At 40.4% G+C, this 20,661-nt stretch overlaps 2 protein-coding genes across 4 annotated transcripts in view; one reads left to right on the forward strand and one right to left on the reverse strand.

The window, feature by feature from the left end:
- Positions 1–20,661, reverse strand: part of LOC126456997 (dehydrogenase/reductase SDR family member 11-like) — a 604,547-nt gene that overhangs the window by 378,540 nt on the left and 205,346 nt on the right. The window lies entirely within an intron of this gene.
- The window catches only part of LOC126457000 (farnesol dehydrogenase-like), a 52,525-nt gene that overhangs the window by 11,212 nt on the left and 20,652 nt on the right, over positions 1–20,661 (forward strand). The window contains exon 2 of the mRNA XM_050092967.1: positions 10,115–10,277. Within this exon, the coding sequence (XP_049948924.1) occupies positions 10,115–10,277 (163 nt within the window). The remainder of the gene's footprint in view (positions 1–10,114; positions 10,278–20,661) is intronic.

Raw genomic sequence — 20,661 nt, forward strand, 5'->3', positions numbered from 1 at the left:
TGACGAAGAAATTGATGAAATGTATGATGAGATAAAAGAAATTATTCAGTAAGTGAAGGGAGACGAAAATTTAATAGTCATGGGTGACTGGAATTCGATAGTAGGAAAAGGGAGAGAAGGAAACGTAGTAGGTGAATATGGATTGGGGGTAAGAAATGTAACAGGAAACCACCTGGTTGAATTTTGCACAGAGCATAACTTAATCATAGCTAACACTTGGTTCAAGAATCATGTTTGGTTGGTTGGTTGTGTTGGGGAAGGAGACCAGACAGCGAGGTCATCGGTCTCATCGGATTAGGGAAGGACAGGGAAGGAAGTCGGCCGTGGCCTTTGAAAGGAACCATCCCGGCATATGCCTGGAGCGATTTAGGGAAATCACGGAAAACCTAAATCAGGATGGCCGGACGCGGGATTGAACCGTCGTCCTCCCGAATGCGAGTCCAGTGTCTAACCACTGCGCCACCTCGCTCGGTCCAAGAATCATGAAAGAAGGTTGTATACAAGGAAGAACCCTGGAGATAGATTATATAATGGTAAGACAGAGATTTAGGAACCACGTTTTAAACTGTAAGACGTTTCCTGGGGCAGACGTGGACTCTGACCGCAATCTATGGGTTATGAACTGTAGATTAAAACTGAAGAAACTGCAAGAAGGTGGGAATTTAAGGAGATGTGACCCGGATAAACTGACTAAACCAGAGGTTGTACAGAGTTTCAGGGAGAGCATAAGGGAACAATCGACAGGAATGAGGGGAAAGAAATACAGTAGAAGAAGAATGGGTAACTTTGAGGGACGAAGTAGTGAAGGCAGCAGAGGGTCAAGTATGTAAAAAGACGAGGGCTAGTAGAAACCCTTGGGTAACAGAATAGATATTGAATTTAATTGATGAAAGGAGAAAATATAAAAATACAGTAAATGAAGCAGGCAAAAAGGAATACAAACGTCTCAAAAATGAAATCGACAGGAAGTGCAAAATGGCTAAGCAGGGATGGCTAGAGGATAAATGTAAGGATGTAGAGGCGTATATCACTAGGGGTAAGATAGATACTGCCTACAGGAAAATTAAAGAGACCTTTGGAGAAAAACGAACCACTTGCATGAATATCAAGAGCTCAGATAGAAACCCAGTTCTAAGCAAAGAAGGGAAAGCAGAAAGGTGGAAGGAGTAATAGAGGGTCTATACAAGGACGATGTACTTGAGGACAATATTATGGGAATGGAAGAGGATGTAGATGAAGATGAAATGGGAGATAAGATACTGCGTGAAGAGTTTGACAGAGCACTGATAGACCTGGGTGGAAACAAGGCCCCGGGAGTAGACAACATTCCGTTAGTATTACTGACAGCCGGCCGCGGTGGTCTAGCGGTTCTAGGCGTTCAGTCCGGAGCCGCGCGACTGCTACGGTCGCAGGTTCGAATCCTGCCTCGTGCATGGATGTGTGTGATGTCCTTAGGTTAGTTAGGTTTAAGTAGTTCTAAGTTCTAGGGGACTGATGACCTCAGAAGTTTAGTCCCATAGTGCTCAGAGCCATTTTTGAGTATTACTGACAGCCTTGGGAGAGCCAGTCCTGACACAACTCTAGCATCTGGTGAACAAGATGTATGAGACAGGCGAAATAGCCTCAGTCTTCAAGAAGAATGTAATAATTCCAAACGCAAAATCATGTGTTAACAGATGTGAAAATCACTCAACTATCAGTTTATTAAGTCACAGCTGCAAAATACTAACGCGGATTCTTTACAGACGAATGGAAAAACTGGTAGAAGCCGACCTCGCGAAAGATCAGTTTGGATTCCGTAGAAATATTGGAACACGTGAGGCAATTCTTACCCTACGAATTATGTTAGAAAATAGATTAAGGAAAGGCAAACCTACGATTCTAGCATTTGTAGACTTAGAGGAAGCTTTTGACAATACTGACTTGAATACTCTCTTTCAAATTCTGAAGGTGGCAGGGGTAAAATACAGGGAGCGAAAGGCTATTTACAATTTGTACAGAAACCAGATGGCAGTTATAAGAGTCGAGGGACATAAAAGGGAAGCAATGGTTGGGAAGGGAGTGAGACAGGGTTGTAGCCTCTCCCCGAGGTTATTCAATTTGTATATTGAGCAAGCAGTAAAGGAAACAAAAGGAAAATTCGGAGTAGGTATTAAAATCCATGGAGAAGAAATTAAAAACTTTGAGGTTCGCCAATGACATTGTAATTCTGTCAGACAGCAGAGGACTTGGAAGAGCAGTTGAATGGAATGGACAGTGTCTTGAAAGGAGGATATTAGATGAACATCAACAAAAGCAAAACGAGGATCATGGAATGTAGTCGAATTAAGTCGGGTGATGTTGAGGGAATTAGATTAGGAAATGAGACACTTAAAGTAGTAAAGGAGTTTTGCTATTTGTGGAGCAAAATAACTTACGATGGTCGAAGTAGAGAGAATATAAAACGTAAACTGGCAATGGCAAGGAAGCCGTTTCTGAAGAAGAGAAATTTGTTAACATCGAGTATAGATTTAAGTGTCAAGAAGTCGTTTCTGAAAGTATGTGTATGGAGTGTAGCCATGTATGAAAGTGAAACATAGACGATAAATAGTTTGGACAAGAAGAGAATAGAAGCTTTCGAAATGTGGTGCTACTGAAGAGTGCTGAAGGTTAGATGGGTTGATCACATGACTAATGAGGAGGAATTGAATAGAATTCGGGAGAAGGGTAGTTTGTGGCACAACTTGACTAGAAGAAGGGATCGGTTGGTAGGACATGTTCTGAGGCATCAAGGGATCACCAATTTAGTATTGGAGTTCAGCTTGGCGGGTAAAAATCGTAGAGGGAGACCAAGAGATGTATACACTAAGCAAATTCAGAAGCATGTAGGTTGCGGTTGGTACTGGGAGATGAAGAAGCTTGCACAGCATAGAGTAGCATGGAGAGCTGCATCAAACCAGTCTCAGGACTGAAGAATACAACAACAATAGCAACAATCGATTTTACTGTGCATTTGTACTTCATTCTAGATGAGTAACTTCTTTTCCAGTGTCGTTTACAAGCATTGTAGTTTCTTTGGTCACAATAGTCAATAAATGTCTGAAGATGGCCTTGTAAGTTGAAAATCGGTTAACACAATAAAATTAATGTTGCAGAACTAAAGCAAACGAGCACTTTTCATTTATTATTTACCTTATAAAGCTAAACTCTGAGCCCTTCCGGTGCAAGACCTGCTCAACACGCCGAAAATGCTCAGAGAAATTTTCGATGAAGCTAACCAAGTCATCTAGAGAGTGAGAGAACTTAAATTTGAAATCTGAGAAAAATGCTGACAAATAGGATAAGACCACCTTTTCGGTTGAGAGCTCAGACGAAACCCAATTAAATTTATGCAGATCCCAGTTGGTAACAAATGGTGTAATTACCTTGGAATCTTCAGACAAGGGAATCTGTTAATAGGCCTGGTTGAGATCCAGAGTGGTGAAGTATTTAGCCTTGCAAAACCAATGGATCCTAAACTTATCTTATTTTTAGTGTCTCTTTGACAGGCCGAATTTCTCCATTTCCTTTGAAACCAAAAGTATGAGTTGAGAATATGGAGAGCAGGAAGGTCTAACAGTTCTGTCCCGAAATATTTCATCAATGACCAACTAGATTTATTTCATGCTTGTAGGTAAAGGTGGTATCGTTATTGTCTGAGCAGCTCAGTTCAGCTCAGCTCAGTCTTCTACTCACCAAATTTAGTAACCTCTGATTCATTAGTAAACACATCCAGCATCCAGCAACTTCCAAGAGAATCTCTGGTTCTACAACTTAACCATGAATTTCCGTAACAAGTTCAATTTACCAGTTGACCATCCTGTAAACCCTGAGTTTGGCGCACCAAGGAATGGTACCGATATGTTGCACAAAAACTGACGGAATTTATTGAGAGACTATACTGTGTCACCCTTGCTGTGGTAACATTGGGTATTAAATGACCTGTACATTTAGAGCATTGCAGCTTAATAGAACTGATGCCTTTCAAGCCACAGTTTTCAGCTTGCATCTGTAAATCAACCAAGAACCACGACAGGTGCTGCAACTATGCTACTAGCCTCTTGTAGCAAGCCAAGTAAACGATTTTATAGCTTAACAAACACACGTATGCTGCCCATCAACAACTCCCCGATCAATCTGACTGCAATACTCAGTTTCTCTTTGCAGGGTTAGCGTTGCTGTACCTGTTTCGTTAGGAGAACAAATAAAGCCTCTGTCAGCTGTTAACAACATTTGCCAGAACCTCTCTGGTTACGACAAACAGATGCGAGTTTCCTCGTTTTGGGTGCTCAATGCAACAGTTGTCGTTCAGACTTGCCCTGTTGTTAAGACAAAGGTGCTGTATCCGGCCGAGAGCACGAGTAATGTTTAACGTTAGTGTCAGTGTAGGGACTGTCGTCCCAGAATGACTCATTTCAGAATGCAAGTTGTTATTAGACTCTAGTGGCATGATTTCATTATTCTGATTTCCTACCTCTCGTTTACAAAGGTTGTTGGATCTTAGGCTGTTGTACTTTCTCAGTTTCATCCATCACTAATTAAGGGTTATTAATTAGTCATCAAGTCATCGTCAAAAAGGAGAAGTATTATTATCAGTTAAGTGGGACTAGGAAGGAGGAGGTGGTCTCACATTTTGCAACAGTTTCTGAGCACTTTGCTTCTGATTTCTCTCTTATATTTTGAGCACACATTTAATCATTGCATTCAGAGAGAACAGAAGTTTGTTCTTGTAACCTGTCTACTTGTTGACTCACTTGATTCCTCCCTTTGGTGCTCTGAAAATAATGCAAGCTATTCACAAAATGGGTTATTTAGGTCCTCAAATGAATTATTTGCCTACAAAAGAACTGAACAACAGACTTTATTTCACTTAATGGTTCTCACTCTTCTCATTGAGACGCACTGATGGTATGAAAATAGGGCGGTGCAATATTTTCCAACATTTGTACCGGGTTGGTTACAGTTCCAAGGGCTCAAAGTTCCTAATTCTAAGCTTGTATTCTACTTCTTCCTTTCTCAAGTCAGTCACTCCAGATAACCTCTTGTCACACATCCTGAAATAACCTAATTTCAATCGTATGTGTATTTCAAAATTATCTAGATACAATTTGATTACTAACTGATAATAACCCACATAACCTGAAGTAATCACACTCTGCTACCGTTGTGTAGCAGAGTGACATGTGAATGGAAGGGCTGGGTTGATTATGTGTGTTATCCTTCACAATATTTATTTAAAAAGAAGCTTTCTGCAACAATTATCAAGCGCCATGGCTCAATAAATAACACGGTAAATCAGATGTTACTGTCAATTGCAAAAATTCAAAAAGTACAGAAAAGTCGAAATTCATAACCTGTTCATTCAGATATTTCTTCATAATACAATCGACATGTATTAGCATGCTTTTAACCAACTTACACTGACTTACAGATTCACGTGCTATTCTTTGATCGTTGCTGAAGTGCAGCCATGTTAAAAATATTGAAGTTCCTGCCTTTCAAGATATCTAGGACTGTTTCTAAATATATAGACATCAATTGAAAATAGTAAAAATAGGTTTCTTGCCATTCTGAAAAAGACATTTAAATCCGTTGAAACTGGTGAGCTGTCTTTTCACCTGTCAACATAGAGGTTGCAATTGGCGAAACAAGGTACAGCAATCAGCCACAGTTGGTGTTTATTGTAGCAAATCTAGATTTCAGTCACTAGGTGACCGTCTTTAGTGCTGGATGTAATATAGGATCCAATTAGAATACAATCGCATAGATATTAATGCTAAAGTACAATGGTATAAATTTCGAGGGGATGGTACATACCAGCAAATAGAGTTAATACATTTCATCCATTATTTGGCATAGTCGTTTTAGAATTATGCATGTCAATAGTTCAAATTCTACTCAGGCTGAGGCTGCTGTTTGCAGTTATCTTACTGCTTGCCTAAGTGCATCTTGTATGTTACTATGGTGCTCTCTACACATGCGTGATATTGCAGTACTGCACTATATATATGTAGTTGGTTATTTATATTATCACAAGAATGATAGTTTTAAGGAAATACATTTTTTATCGATATACAATGGAAGTGACTACGATGATGAGTGATGTTAAAGCACTAAAAATTATTGGCAATCAGAGTGGTAGTAATATGAACTACTTCATGTAGATGGCCATTGATATGAATGTAATTACCATTCCTATTGTGTTAATAGAGCACATTGGGTATACACGTACCTAGAAACATGAAACAGGGTTTCTGTTAAATTGAACAACTGCAGATAAAAGTGGATTATGGGTATATTAAAACCGCTATTTTACATACACCATTATGTATATCTAATGGTGCTAATGTGAACTAGTCATCCACATAGTTATTGTAATTTCCATAATTACGCATCGCTACCAGTACTAAAACTAACACAAGATACAAACAGATCTTTATTTAAAGAACATTTCCAGTTTAATAAATAACGGAACAAAATTCAACTAAAATCGATTAGTGAGAGTAGTGACAGCTAGTTCCTAAGTTATTCACGAGCTTATATGGTATAAGCTTATATGGTATGTAAGCTTATATGGTATACGGTGTAAGAGTTAATATTTAGGGTGCAAGTCGTTATGATACTAACTGATGTTAATCATTAGATAAACCACTTAAATGGGTCTATATTCAATTACAGAAGCTCGCAGAGGAAGTGTACTCTTAAACAGTGCTGGAGGCGGATAGCTATAAACATGTCGTTAATGGCGACTCCGTGCGTCTATGGCGTATGGGCCACGTGTGAAATCTGAGGGGCTTCAAAAGTGTTGCCTGTCCTGCTGTCGCCTAGGAATTGGTAAATGGATGTCTCATTTTTAAAGTGCTCAGAGAAAAACATGCGGGTGGCCTGAGGGTGTTATCGGTCTCTGGGTGCTAGAGAGACCCTTTGCCATTTTATTTACGTACGTGTCAATGTTGCACTCCCCTTGCAGCGGCACAGGAAGGAGTGTTAAAGGGAGCATGAGAAAGCATAAACACGTATTCTGCTTCGGGTATAGTTCCCTAGTGATTCCATCCTGTATACCAGAGAAAAATTGCTATTACGCTACACTAAAAAGGACTGATATCACGTTCAATGCGTCTGCATTTCAGTGATGTTCATAGAGAATGTTTGAATCGTCCGGGGAATGTCAGTACCGTCAAAGATCGTCAAGGACACCGTCATGTTGCACATCGCATTTCAAATTGTCGTTTTCGACAACGAAATGTATGAAACTGAACGTTCAAGGGAAGGGGTGGTTTCATTCACACCCTTTATGACACCTCCTGAGGCCTTTTCGTATAGGCCCTGAACGGCGGTGTGACTTAAATGTTTTCCACAGCCATCCATAAGAAAACCACCTGATTTTAACGCTGGGCTTCATTTTTCTGACCTTTGTCACAGAGGCATCAAGAAAAGAGGGTACAATTGGGGGGGGGGGGGCGGGGGGTGATTAACTGTGCTACGTGCGACACGTGCGCAAAGGCGTCGGGCAGAATTGTGGTAAAATTTGATGCACAACCCGCCTTACATCTCACATGAAGTTCTGAGCTCTGACCTTTTTTTTTGCGTTTGTCGACACCTTGCTTTAGAAGCGTCGCTAACCCCCGGCGTGATTCGAATGGCCCCAGGACGTCCTGAATGGCAGTAATGAAACGACCGATCAGTGTCCACAGGGAACCCGTTCGAGGGTGGTGCCTGACTGAACCAAGAGTGCGGAAAGAATCAAATAGACAACTTTTCCTTTGTCGTACATTGAGGAAATGAATACCGATCTTGTCACGCATATAACTTGATAATGTATTGGCAGCAGATCTGTGTCAATACCTTGTGTTCTTAGCACACTGCCGATGCGATAAGTGACTCTTTTTACGAAAGGGTGTAAACTTTCCTTCTTTCTTTTTCAATAGCAGCTGTAGATGTAAAGGTACAAAGAAAAGCCGACAGAACTACAGGACACAAACTTCCCTGAAATCCCACTCACTTGGATAGATACCTTCACAAAAATGCCATTCACCATCTCAAGCAGAAAAGAGGAGGATCAAAACATTGGGGGACCGGACCAAAAGAATCAGTGAACCACAGTACTTGGAGGATGGGCTCGATCATTTGAGCTACTTCTAGAAGAAACGGCTACTCTGACAGTGGGATAAATGGGGCCACACATCATAAAAGATCTGGAGCTTCTAATGAAAAAGAACCAACTAACTAAAGAGAAAGTTTTCCTTCCATTCGTAATAGCTGTCACTGATAGGATCGGCAGAGTACTGAGGAGACACAGTATTGACACAGTGTTTAACCAACAAGAAATGTGTGCAAATATCTAAACACCAGAAAGGACCTACAGCCTCCGCTTGCCCGACTTAAGGAACACAAGAGCAATTGTCGTTTGGGTAGCACAGATAAATCGGTAGCAGCAGATCATGCACAGTCTCAAGGGACCCGCAAAATTCGTTTATACGAAACTATGATATTATCCGGATTCTATCATTACTCTGCAAAATCATAAAAACAGCTTTGACAGAAAAGGATTGGAATTAGACCAGTTGTAGGCTTTAGCGCTAAATAAAGCGAAGAGCGCAAACTGTCCCCCTCCCCCCCTCCCCTCTACAAACTCCATAACATACATTGGCGCGACTCCGCTATCTTAGGCAGCGGTCTGATAACGTCGCTAAACAACCATTGCATGGATAGGTATAAATAATTCAGCTTTCTGAACTTATGTAAGTGTGAAACTGCTATCTGAGTCGTTGACGATGTCTCGATACCTGGGAGACGAAACATCAGGGAGAGCAATATGCCTTGGAGCACGGGTTAGTGCTCATAAAACAAAATTCTCCAAGGACACAGAGGAAGTCATACTGCTGTTTGTCTCATCACTGGCAGTTAAGAATGATTGTTTTTGCAGAGTGTTGTTTGTTTGTTTTTGTTTTATTTGGCCTCCAGAGCTTGTATTCCATTCAGCTATCGAAAACCGTGGAGGTCTAACAAGGGAAGTTGGCGCTAGAGGCTTACGTTGTACATTTCTTTGAAGCTTGTGCCGCCATGTTAGATGTCCCAAATTATTAGCAGACTACTGTTAACGATTGCTTCTTGTTCTTAATTTGAGTCGTGTACATGCAACAGTTGTTTTAAGTAGTAAATGTTATACTACTTTCGTAAATAACACAATGTCAGGTAGACATTTTAGACGCTTGTCTGGTCTTAAATGCATATATGATCCAGTAATACGACACATTCGACCTCGTTAATGCAACTTTCGTTTTGTTATAATTTTCGAATAAGCAGGGAGAGAAATATGTGATTTGAGAGCGCTGCTTTCATAATCCAGTGTCTTCCTTAATATGGACTGACGACCTCTTCCCGAAAATCCTGAGAACATATTTTGCTATGTGTGGTTGGTTTCCGATCTCTCCTTCTTAAAGCGTTCATTCAGAGAACTTTACGAGCTGGGCTGTTAGGAAAGCTAAAGTACAATATGAGAAATGAAACCATTGCAGTAAAAGTAAACAGCGCAACCAAAACTCATGTACATAAGCAATATAGATAAATGAAAATATGAGTGCTATTAAAATCTACAGACTTTTTCCTGTATTCTTAATGAAATTATTAATCACTTTATAAAGGTTAACGTCTTTAGTAACCAAAAGGGAAGCCCACAGATTTGTCTGCTGGATTGTGTTTTGACCTCAACACAGTACATGCAAAACAAACATAAACTGGAAAGTCATTGTCAGACCGAAACGTATTTACTGACCAGAATGAATACTGAAAAATACATATGTAAATTAGTGTAACTTTCTAAGTGTAGACAATTGGTAACACATGTTCATTTTCTTGTTATTAGATAATTTTCCTTTTGCAAGATACGTAACTAACATAAAAGAGTTTCTATTTGAAACATTTTTCATCTCATGATCCACAGTGAGAAGAAAAATACTTCAGAATATATCAAAGTAGTGTAGCGGGCCGAATACTGTGCTATAACACATGTAATCACAAATTAGTTCCAGAAAAATGGCCATCGAGATGGCTGAATGCAGAGAGTATGGCAAACATTCTTTTTATTTCAAACCAGGCACTGGAATTGAAGGATGCTCCTGGCAAACTATACGCAGTCGAAGGAGACGTGACGAAAGAGGAGAGCATTACGTCCGCCTTCAAGTGGATCAGCGACAACCTCGGTGGGGTCGACGTCCTCGTCAACAATGCTGGAGTCTATCACGACGGTTACTTAACCTGTAAGTTGATGCTCGTTTCATTTCCAGTCACCATTCTTACGGTACTCGAGACAAATCTTCAGTACCTTTTAGCGCCAGTTGGTCCAAGAAAAATGTATCGTGGTGTTAGTATCATACTAAATGAGTTGGAGAAATCACAATTGTTGTCATGTTTTAATTTATCAGAACGTAACTGGTTTCGAATTTTGCAGACAACATCGAATCTGCAAGAGGAAAATAAAAACAGAGGTATTTCAAAATCTGTGAAGTAGAAACAGGAATCTGTTACATCTACATAGTAAGAAGCAAGCTAATTACCCTTAAAAAAGAAGCTACACAGAGCAATCATAGATTCAAGTGATATGTGATACCTAAATAACGGGTAAGAAGCACTGGTGGAAGAACAGTGACTGACGTTTAATAAGCAATTATTCACTAACAGCCAGTTCTATAAACTTCACTGGCTGTAGATCAGTTTTGAAGTAATTCAGAAGACGTTCCTACTTCACAAACTCACTATCTTGTGTAACAGTGAAATTGGACAAAATGAATGAGGGTCATTGCTGATCTAAATCAGTACGGTACACATTTGAGAACCCTGTTAAAAACATGATGACACGATTGCCACATTTCGAGCATTGCTTTGATCATACGTAATAGATATACATTATTTATTATTGACAGTTCCGTGTTGTAAACATAGAAGAAAATATGCAGAAGAAAGAGATATCTTCTAACTTTAACCTTGCAGAAAAAATATTTATTACTGTAAACCGTCTTGGGGTAATATAAAGAAATAATTGAAGGAAACAAAAGACTGATCTGGTAAGTATGGCTAACAATGAAAAAACATGGAAAGAAGTCTTCGTTGATTTTAATTAACGAAATGTGGGAACAAATTGTGACTAGAAACATTTAAAAATGTTTCGTCAAAAACAAAAAGTCCAAGAAGATATTCACACATGACGAGGTATAGTTTTAAGATGCACTTTACAACACACAGAATTCGTCCTTCAGCAGCTGACACATATGGGCACTTCACATGATGCAGTACATGGTGCAGTCAATTTGACTTCAACAACCTTGATTGAAAGTTAGTCGTAGTACATTCGTCATTTGATCCGGTTCAATGCAAAATTCTGGTGCACTGCCTTCTATCAAAGTTAAACAACGGAGTTAACTACAGTTAAATTTGACTGTGGCTCACGCCTGGTTTCCTCGAGATGGTGGCCCGTTTCTATGTGCAGAGACAGACTCTGGGCATTGTCTACCTTATCCTACGTAGAAAGTTTATTAATTTCTGAATCAGACTTATCGGGAGTAGAATTAAATTGTGCGTTCACATGTAACCACATTGCCTGTTTTACTCTAACAAGAGGATCACACCACAATCAGATTTTTGTAATTTTTTGTATTTATAGTACGTAAAGTTCTTGTCACAAATATACCTCTCCCAAAGCATTTCAAAGCAGTCCTCAAAAATTCTTGAAATAATAAAGTTCTAAGTTTTCCGACCATATTTAATACGCTAAAATAAGATTGATTTACTTTCGACAAGCAGTATGTCTCTATGGTAGCATCATTGCTCGCTGTGTGGGGTTCTGGCTTTGATTCTGGTAGACTCGAGTTTTTAAGCAAAGGTGCATGTTCTAGGAGTGTTCCCTTTGTACTTTCTCAACTTCATCCACCACTAATTAAGGGTTATTAATTAATCATCAAGTCATCGTTTGCTTTTTGATCTATCTATAGTAGTGGAGAAGTTACACACCATTAACCTCTTCTGAAATGCCCCGGCTCTTTCTGCCTGTGCTAAACGCAGCCGATGGGAACGGAAATGTGCCAATGGCGAGTTGGGAATACAGTGCACCTTCAAGTGCGGTCTTTGGCGTCTCAGGGGAGATGTGGGGTGCGGAGGCGATGCTTGGCAACTTTGTTTTCGTGTACGGGCCTTATGTGTGTAGACAACCTTTGAGCCGCAGAGACAAGATCCGAATTCTCCCAAAGACAAGCGCAATGTCAGATCTTCGAAAAAAGCAGGATTCTGGCACTTCCTTACCTGTTCAAGAGTAGCTGCAAACGAAGTAAACATTTACTGTGCACTGGGTTCATTATTTCGGTATGTGCTGTAGTGAATTTTGAGGCTCAAGTAATAAGTGGATACGTGAAATAAAGAATTAAGTATTTGTTTTGCAAATCAAAACCGGCCGCGGTGGTTTAGCGGTTCTAGGCGCTCAGTCCGGAACCGCGCGACTGCTACGGTCGCAGGTTCGAATCCTGCCTCGGGCATGGATGTGTGTGATGTCCTTAGGTTAGTTAGGTTTAAGTAGTTCTAAGTTCTAGGGGACTGATGACCACAGATGTTAAGTCCCATAGTGCTCAGAGCCATTTGAACCATTTTTGCAAATCAAATTGCCTTTTCCTGCTGCTAGAATTAAGTAATTTCCTTGCTATCTGAAAGCTTAGTTATAGTAAGTAGGTTCATCGTTAGTGGAAGACCAGTTGAAAGATTTTGGGACCTCATACCACCAGAAAAGTATAATACCTAGTCTTTGGCAATGTGTGTCACAGAACAGATGAATCACCATTTGGAGAATTGTCCACACAAACTGATAGCACAAATATATGATGGTGCAGCAGTCATGAGTGGCTCATCAAGTGGGGCGTAGGCTACCGCTAAGGAAAAATTTTCCAGTACTTCATAAATTCATTGCTATGCACACCAGCTACATCTCATTACGCTTAAAGTCGGTTCGTTTAATAAAAATGTGCGAATATTTTTCACTAAACCTTAGTGACTTTGCAGATGCTTTTCAACATCTCCACAACAAACAGCAATTCTCGACGAAATAGTACGAAAACAACTGCCATGTTCAGTGCCTAATCGATAGAATTTCCAGTCAAGGACTGTCAATACTGTTTTCGAATATAGGAAAGATATTATCAAGTGCACGAGTAGTATGAGCAACGGGGAAACATTGTGTAACGAAACCACCCTACAGCTTGTGGTTTAGTAACGATTCTAATGGATGATAGATTCATTTTCTGGCTCTCGTTTTTTCATAAAATTATGATCTATGTGGATATTTTGTATAACCAACTGAAAAAAGGAATATTAACTCAACTTACGCACGACATGAGCTGACAGCTTTCGAGCGTGAAATTACAAAAATTAGAGGATTGACTGAAACCTCAACAAATTTCCGTGAGTATCACAAAAGAGGAGGAACTGAAGATGGAGGAGTGATGTGCAGCCTACAGAAGAGGCAGAAGAAGTATGTGATATGTTACGAGGCGAAAGAAATAATTACATTCACTGGGCATCTAGTTGCAGCCTCTCTTATTCTATCATAGAAATCCACCACTTATTCTTCCATTTTTCCACAAACTTCTTTCAGAGCTACAATTGAATGCTATTCTTTTTTTGAAGCAAAGAAACTTCGAACAGAACTCTCTGTTATTTATGGAAGAGAGGAGTTCAAAAGTGTGAATGAAGCTTTGCGCTTGCTGGATTACGTAACAGATTACAATCTTAGTGATACATTGAACGAATTCGTGAAACTCCCGAATGCGATAATTACGACTCCAGTGACCACATCAGAAGCAGAACGTTGTTTGTCATCACTGAAAAGCATCGGAACCTTCGTACAGGGTACTATGGACCAAGAAAGACTATCAGCTCTCGCAATGCTCTCTACTGAACGAGACCTCATTTTAGGGATTCCTGACTTCCGTCAAAGAGTGACTAAAAACTTTGTAAACATGAAGAAAATAATAATGGAATTCCCGTACATGTGACCACCACTACATCGAAATGCAGAGGTACAATCGAACAGCGTTACCATCGGTCCTGCTGGAAAAAAATCAGTAAGACAGCCGTACTACTTTTTGCAGTTCATCTTAATTACATTTATTCTGCAAAGTAATACTTTAATCTGTGTATACGTTTCGGTGTTATTACGACTATGTGCTGCAGAGACATGAGTGAGCTATCTTTTTATATCATGCTCTACAAAAACTTGAGCAGTGAGCTAATTCAGTCTCCTTTTTAAATGTATTTCTTTGTGTGTAAGGTGCACCACCTTCATTTTTGGTCGCAAGCCGCTGCTGATGCATACGTATATACGAGGGTTGAACTTTAATAGTGGTAACTATTTATTTACAGCTCGTACAAAGTAGATATGTGTTTCAAAGTTTTACTGACCTTCAAAGCAGTCACCAGCATTGTGTATAACCCGTTGTCAGCGATGTGGAAGTCGTAGGATACTATTAGCAGTGCCAGTTGTGTTGACAGTTCGAGCGGCATGGACCACTGCCCGACGAATTTGTAGCAGTTCTGAAGCGAATGACGTCCTTTAGTTTAGAAATCGAGTTGAACTTACGAGGGATTAAGTCAGGGGAATGCAGTAGGTGGTATGGCACTCAGCAGCCCCATCAGTCAAACACACCAGTAATAGGTTCCACTGTACGTGCTTGAGCATTGTCCTGCGAAATGATGGTCAGGTCCTGCAGAAAGTGTCATCACTTCCGTCTCTAAGCTGGTCGTAGGTTGTGTTCCAAAAATGAAGAGCATAGAGAAGAAGTGATGACACTTCCTGCAGGACCTGACCATCGTTTTGCAGGACAATGCTCAAGCACGTACAGTGCAAGCTGTTACTGATTTGACTTAAGCCCTCGTGAGTGCAACTCGATTTCTAAACTGAAGGAAACGCCTCACGGCATTCACTCAGAACTGCTACAAATTAGTCGGACAATAGACCGCGCCGCTCGAACTGTCAACACAACTGACACTGCTAAGAGTATCCACCCACATAGCTGGCAACGGGTTATACGCAATGCTGGTGACTACATTGAAGGTCAGTAAAACTTTGAAACACGTATCTACGAGGGTCACTCCAAAATAAATGCACACTATTTTTGTAAAAATGCAGTTTTCATTCTGCATGTGTGAAAGTTTTACAGTGTGTAGATACATCCTTCCCGCTTGTTTTCAAATTTAGTTCAACCTGTTCCCGTGAGTGGCGCCGTCACAGCATGTCTTCAAGATGGCTGCTACACTTGACGTTCGTCAGAAGCAACGTGCTATCATAGAATTCCTGTGCTGTGAAGACGAGACAGTGGGAAACATCCACAAGAGGTTGAAAAAGGTGTATGGAGATGCTGCTGTCGATCGCAATACAGTTAGTCGATGGGCAAGCAGGTTAAGTGATGAAAGGGGGCAGACCTCATACTGCACACACTCCAGACAATGTACAGAGAGTTAACGAATTGGTGACTGCTGACAGAGGCATCACAGTGAACGAATTGTCAGGCTACATTGAGATAGGAGAAGGGAAGGAAGTGTTTGCAGAATACTGAAAGAGTTGGCATTTAAAAAGGTTTGTGGCAGGTGGGTTCCCAGGGTGTTCACAGTGGCTCACAAAGAAACAAGAACTCAGATGGACAACACTGAAAAACCTGCCTTACAGTCCTGACCCAGCTCCATGTGACTATCATCTCTTTGGGAAACTGAAAGACTTTCTTTGTGGAACAAGGTTTGAAGATGATGACTCCCTTGTGCACACTGACAAACAGTGGCTCCAACAGGTTGGTCCAGAATTTTACCGTGTGGGCATATAGGCTCTGGTTCCAAGTTGACGTAAGGCAGTTGAGAGGGATGGAAATTATGTGGAGAAATGAAAATATTGTTCCTAAAGGATGTATCTACACACTGTAAAACTTTCAGACATGTAGAATAAAATATGGAGTTTAAAAAAATAGTGTGCATTTCTTTTGGAGTGACCCTCGTATTTTGTACGAGCTTTAAATAAATAGTTGCCACTATTAAAGTTCCAATCCTCATATTACAGATCTACGACCACGGATTTAGGCTGTTTTCTGAATGGACGAAAGTTCATGCTTATTGTTGGAAGAGTTATCACCAATAATTGACCTACACATACGTACTGTTTTGGTTCGGCAATACGCCAGTAGTTGTCATAGCAGTTTACGTGTCATATGGGCGCTTGGTACTTATATTCCACGCCTCCTAAGAACAGTGACTTGCAAAGATTTTAATAAGAACTGCATAGTTACTGCTATTCAAGCCTGGAGAGTGTTTTTGTAAGAGATATTCAGTTATTATTGGCTGCTGTGGAATTCCACGTACTTCTTGTTCACTGGAAATGGTATGAATTTCCCTTTCTTACGCTGGCTTTAAACTTCTTCACATAATTATGAGTATTCAGAGAATTCTTGTCGGAGAAAGTATTACGCCCACTAATTACTTGCATTGCCGATGATTTCGTTGCCCTAACCTTACTGGTCGAAAAAATTATTTCAGCCAGTCGTGTAGGTTTATCATAGTCAGAGATTTACTTGCCGTTTTTGTATGTCAACAACAATATTTTTATTATTTATTCCCTATTTCTTCTGACTGCAGCAGTTCTCTTGTAGTGTCAGTAGGTGGTGCACTGACCACAACAGTTTAATTTAACTTTATCTGGCGCAATTTTGCTAGTTAAAGATGAGCCCAGTTCGTGGCGACATTATCTGTGATAAAATTTTGTGCATTGTAGGTTTCTGTGTTTAGCTTGATACTAGGTAATTTTTTTCGGTGAATATAAGATCAACTGCTTTATACTATCGTTCTTAGAATAACGAAATTACATAACGTGCAGTCAAAAGTAAGGTCAGTACATTTGCCAGTGACATATAATTCTCGTTTAGTAAAAAGACACAGGAAAATGACATGCTATGGTCAAGTTTGAAAGATAATGATGAAGCATCATTAAACTATATGAAAAGTAAACTGTCCCGCGAAAAGAAGTTGCAGTAGTGTAAGATATGCCTAAAGTATAAAATAGATGAAGTATATATGAAAGAAAAACGATGAGCACGTTACTGTCCCAATGTGACGTCAGCAGTCCATGAGCATGTAGAGTGCGGTGGACGCAACAGCAGCACCAGAACGGGGAGTGTTACAGAACAATAAAATAGTTGGATACCATCAGCTCATTACAATGTACCGGAGATCACCGGCTCGTGTTGATGACACTGGTGTGTGTTTATGTTGTAGCCACTAGCAAACAGCTCATAGAATGAAACTTCCTGGCAGATTAAAACTGTGTGCCCGACCGAGACTCGAACTCGGGACCTTTGCCTTTCGCGGGCAAGTGCTCTACCAACTGAGCTACCGAAGCACGACTCACGCCCGCTACTCACAGCTTTACTTCTGCCAGTACCTCGTCTCCTACCTTCCAAACTTTACAGAAGCTCTCCTGCGAACCTTACAGAACTAGCACTCCTGAAAGAAAGGATATTGTGGAGACATCCCCCAGGAAACATCCCCCAGGCTGTGGCTAAGCCATGTCTCCGCAATATCCTTTCTTTCAGGAGTGCTAGTTCTGCAAGGTTCGCAGGAGAGCTTCTGTAAAGTTTGGAAGGTAGGAGACGAGGTACTGGCAGAAGTAAAGCTGTGAGTACCGTCCGTGAGTCGTGCTTCGGTAGCTCAGTTGGTAGAGTACTTGCCCGCGAAAGGCAAAGGTCCCGAGTTCGAGTCTCGGTCGGGCACACAGTTTTAATCTGCCAGGAAGTTTCATATCAGCGCACACTCCGCTGCAGAGTGAAAATCTCACTCTGGGAGCTCATAGAATGTTGACAGAAGCTTATGATAGGAACTATACTGTGATATCGCCGCAGTGTTCTCTGTTATAGTAAGTTTTTAAACTAATTGAAATAGGCACTCTGACGAAATTCACACTTCTCATTCAAGGAGTCCTCATGATTATTTTTGAGGTCAACATAGATGTGAATTCTTTCCAGCATGTTGAGGCAGATGCCTACTTGTCTTTGGTGTAAAACAGTCAAAGCAGATTAAATACCAGTCACAGTATGATCAGTGGCGACCATGTATTCACCCTATGCAGTCTCATTGCTATGTTTTTACATTTGTTTCTTGTATCCCGTGATAAATTTTGTGTCTGTTTGGCCGATTTAAACCACGTTACAACTCTCACACTTCAGTTCATACATATCTGAACGTGAATATTTGTAATATTCATCACATGTTGCACAGAATGTCCATAAATTATCTTTACAGCTTAAGACTTTAATACCTTAAAAAATATACTAGATATTGACAAATGGTTTTCAACATGTGATAAGATAACTCATAAAGTTTTGTTTCCTCATTCATACACATCAGTATGTGCACCCTTGGTTGCACAGATAATGTCCAGTCGTAATTCCATTTCTTTCCACGTACGGTTCAGGATCTCCTCACTGACATGTTAAAATGCATTGCGAATGCATGCCTTCAAGTCCTGTAGGCCTCTAACCTCGGTTCGGTGTAGCAGATCCTTTACAAAACTCCACAGGAAGGGGTCTAATGGTGTGAGCTCAGGGAGTCGCGGCGTCTGAACGAACCAGCCCACAGGCTGAGCTTTCTCCTGTGGCGTCCACATTTTATCAGGTTTCCAAGATCAGTTTTACGTAACCCGTGCGAGAGAAAAAATAGCTTTATGAGTTATCACATGTTTCAAAACCATTTGTTAATATACAGCACAGTTTTAAAGTTATTAAACTTCAGTTCATAGATGTCATTGAAGATGTAGCATAATAGCTCTGTTTCATTTACATATCCAATTTGTTGGCTACGTTAGAACAATAATTGTTACTGAGAGCGACCTGTTTCAAAATCCTCAATGCTTTATTGACTTAGTTTCTTTGTAGTGGCAGTCTAGACATTCCGTAAAACAGTACGTCAAAACATTGGAAATACAGCTCTGATATATACTACGAGTTATATGTGAGGGAGCCTGGACTTCAGCTAGGCGTTATGTCGGTTTAGTCTGTAGGTTCTCTAATTTCTTCTTTTCTGATTTTTCACTGAACACAGTTACATACAATGAATCTCCAGCTTCCAGAATTTTTTCAGTTCTACACCAATATTGCTATAAAACTTTTTTATAATTTATTTATTTTGTTAAAGAATCTTCAAGCTCAAGCAACTTTTCCCGCTTTTATCGGGTTCAAAATGGTTTAAATGGCTCTGAGCACTATGGGAGTTAACTGCGGAGGTCATCAGTCCGCTAGAACTTAGAACTACTTAAACTAACTAACCTAAGGACATCACACACATCCATGCCCGAAGCAGGATTCGAACCTGCGAACGTAGCGGTCGCGCGGTTCCAGACTGAAGTGCCTACAACCGCTCGGCCACAACGGCCAGCCTTTTATCGGGTTTTCTTCCATGTCGTCTTTGATTCGCTCATCCTGCGTAATCATAGTTACCCAGGTTCTACTATTGTTTGACCTTTTTCTGTATATTTCCCAATTTTAATCGTTCCCTTTGTGGTATCATTATTTATTCCTCTCCTTTGTATTTTTTTTCTTTTTCATTTCAGCAACAAGAAATCTTACCGAAATAAGTTTTACAGTCTAAGTAATAGTTCATTTGATACTGGTCCTAGTTTTTTTTTATTTTTTGACGTGAAGACACTACCTTTCTGTGGACGAGAATTCGCTGCGTGCGTCGTGGTTCTCCTATATCTCTTCAATCGAATGCTAGAATGGTTTTAAACAACGGAACTCTTGCGTAAACAGTGGTAAGGAGAGGTGGGTTACAGAGAGGTGCGGCAAGTTTTCTTAGGAAAGCTGTACAGGAGCAGAAGTGATTAGCGAATAAGTTACCACAGTCAACAGGAGATCCACCTAACTTGCATTTTTAAAAGGGTCGAAGACTCATTACAAACAGTACAGCAGTATACACAGTTCAGTTCTCAATGTCAAGAAGAAAGAGGCTCTCTGAACTAAAGCACCAGCGAAGATGTCTGAGCAGTGACTAGGCAGTGTCTGCGTAGCGAAGTGACCTCAAGCGCGAGTGGGATGAGTAGTTGTTGCCAGCCATCGTATATTGTGGTGGCAGAGGGCGCCCATAGTCCAGAGCCACTGCAGGCATGGCTCAGCAGGCACACACCACTGGCTCCACCAGATCTTGTGTGACCGCTATCAGCGTCAGTTGGAAACCTGCAGTTTCGTTGCCAACCGTGACTCCCATTGGGTAGTATTGATACTTGAGACCACAATAACAGCGATTATTTCATGCATCTGTGTACATAAATACTAACGCTATTTTTCAATTACAATATTTTTTCCATTTAGGTGAAACACATCTTTTTCGTCACGTTCTTATCTGATGCCACTTCCAACTTTTAAAACTTCCATTTGTTGCCTTGTACGCCTCTCACCCAAATTTGGTAGTTTGTTCCAGTTTTCCTTGGAACTGAGAATTTCTTAATTACCTATTTTTTTCACTGTGCACTGGAAACGCATGCTCTAGTACCTCTTACGTTGTTATTTATATTTTTATTTACGTTAACCACGTCACAATGTTTAAGAGTCTGAATGATTAAATCAAGCTGTAGCT

Source organism: Schistocerca serialis, chromosome 2, assembly GCF_023864345.2.
Source record: "Schistocerca serialis cubense isolate TAMUIC-IGC-003099 chromosome 2, iqSchSeri2.2, whole genome shotgun sequence".
NCBI lineage: Eukaryota > Metazoa > Arthropoda > Insecta > Orthoptera > Acrididae > Schistocerca > Schistocerca serialis.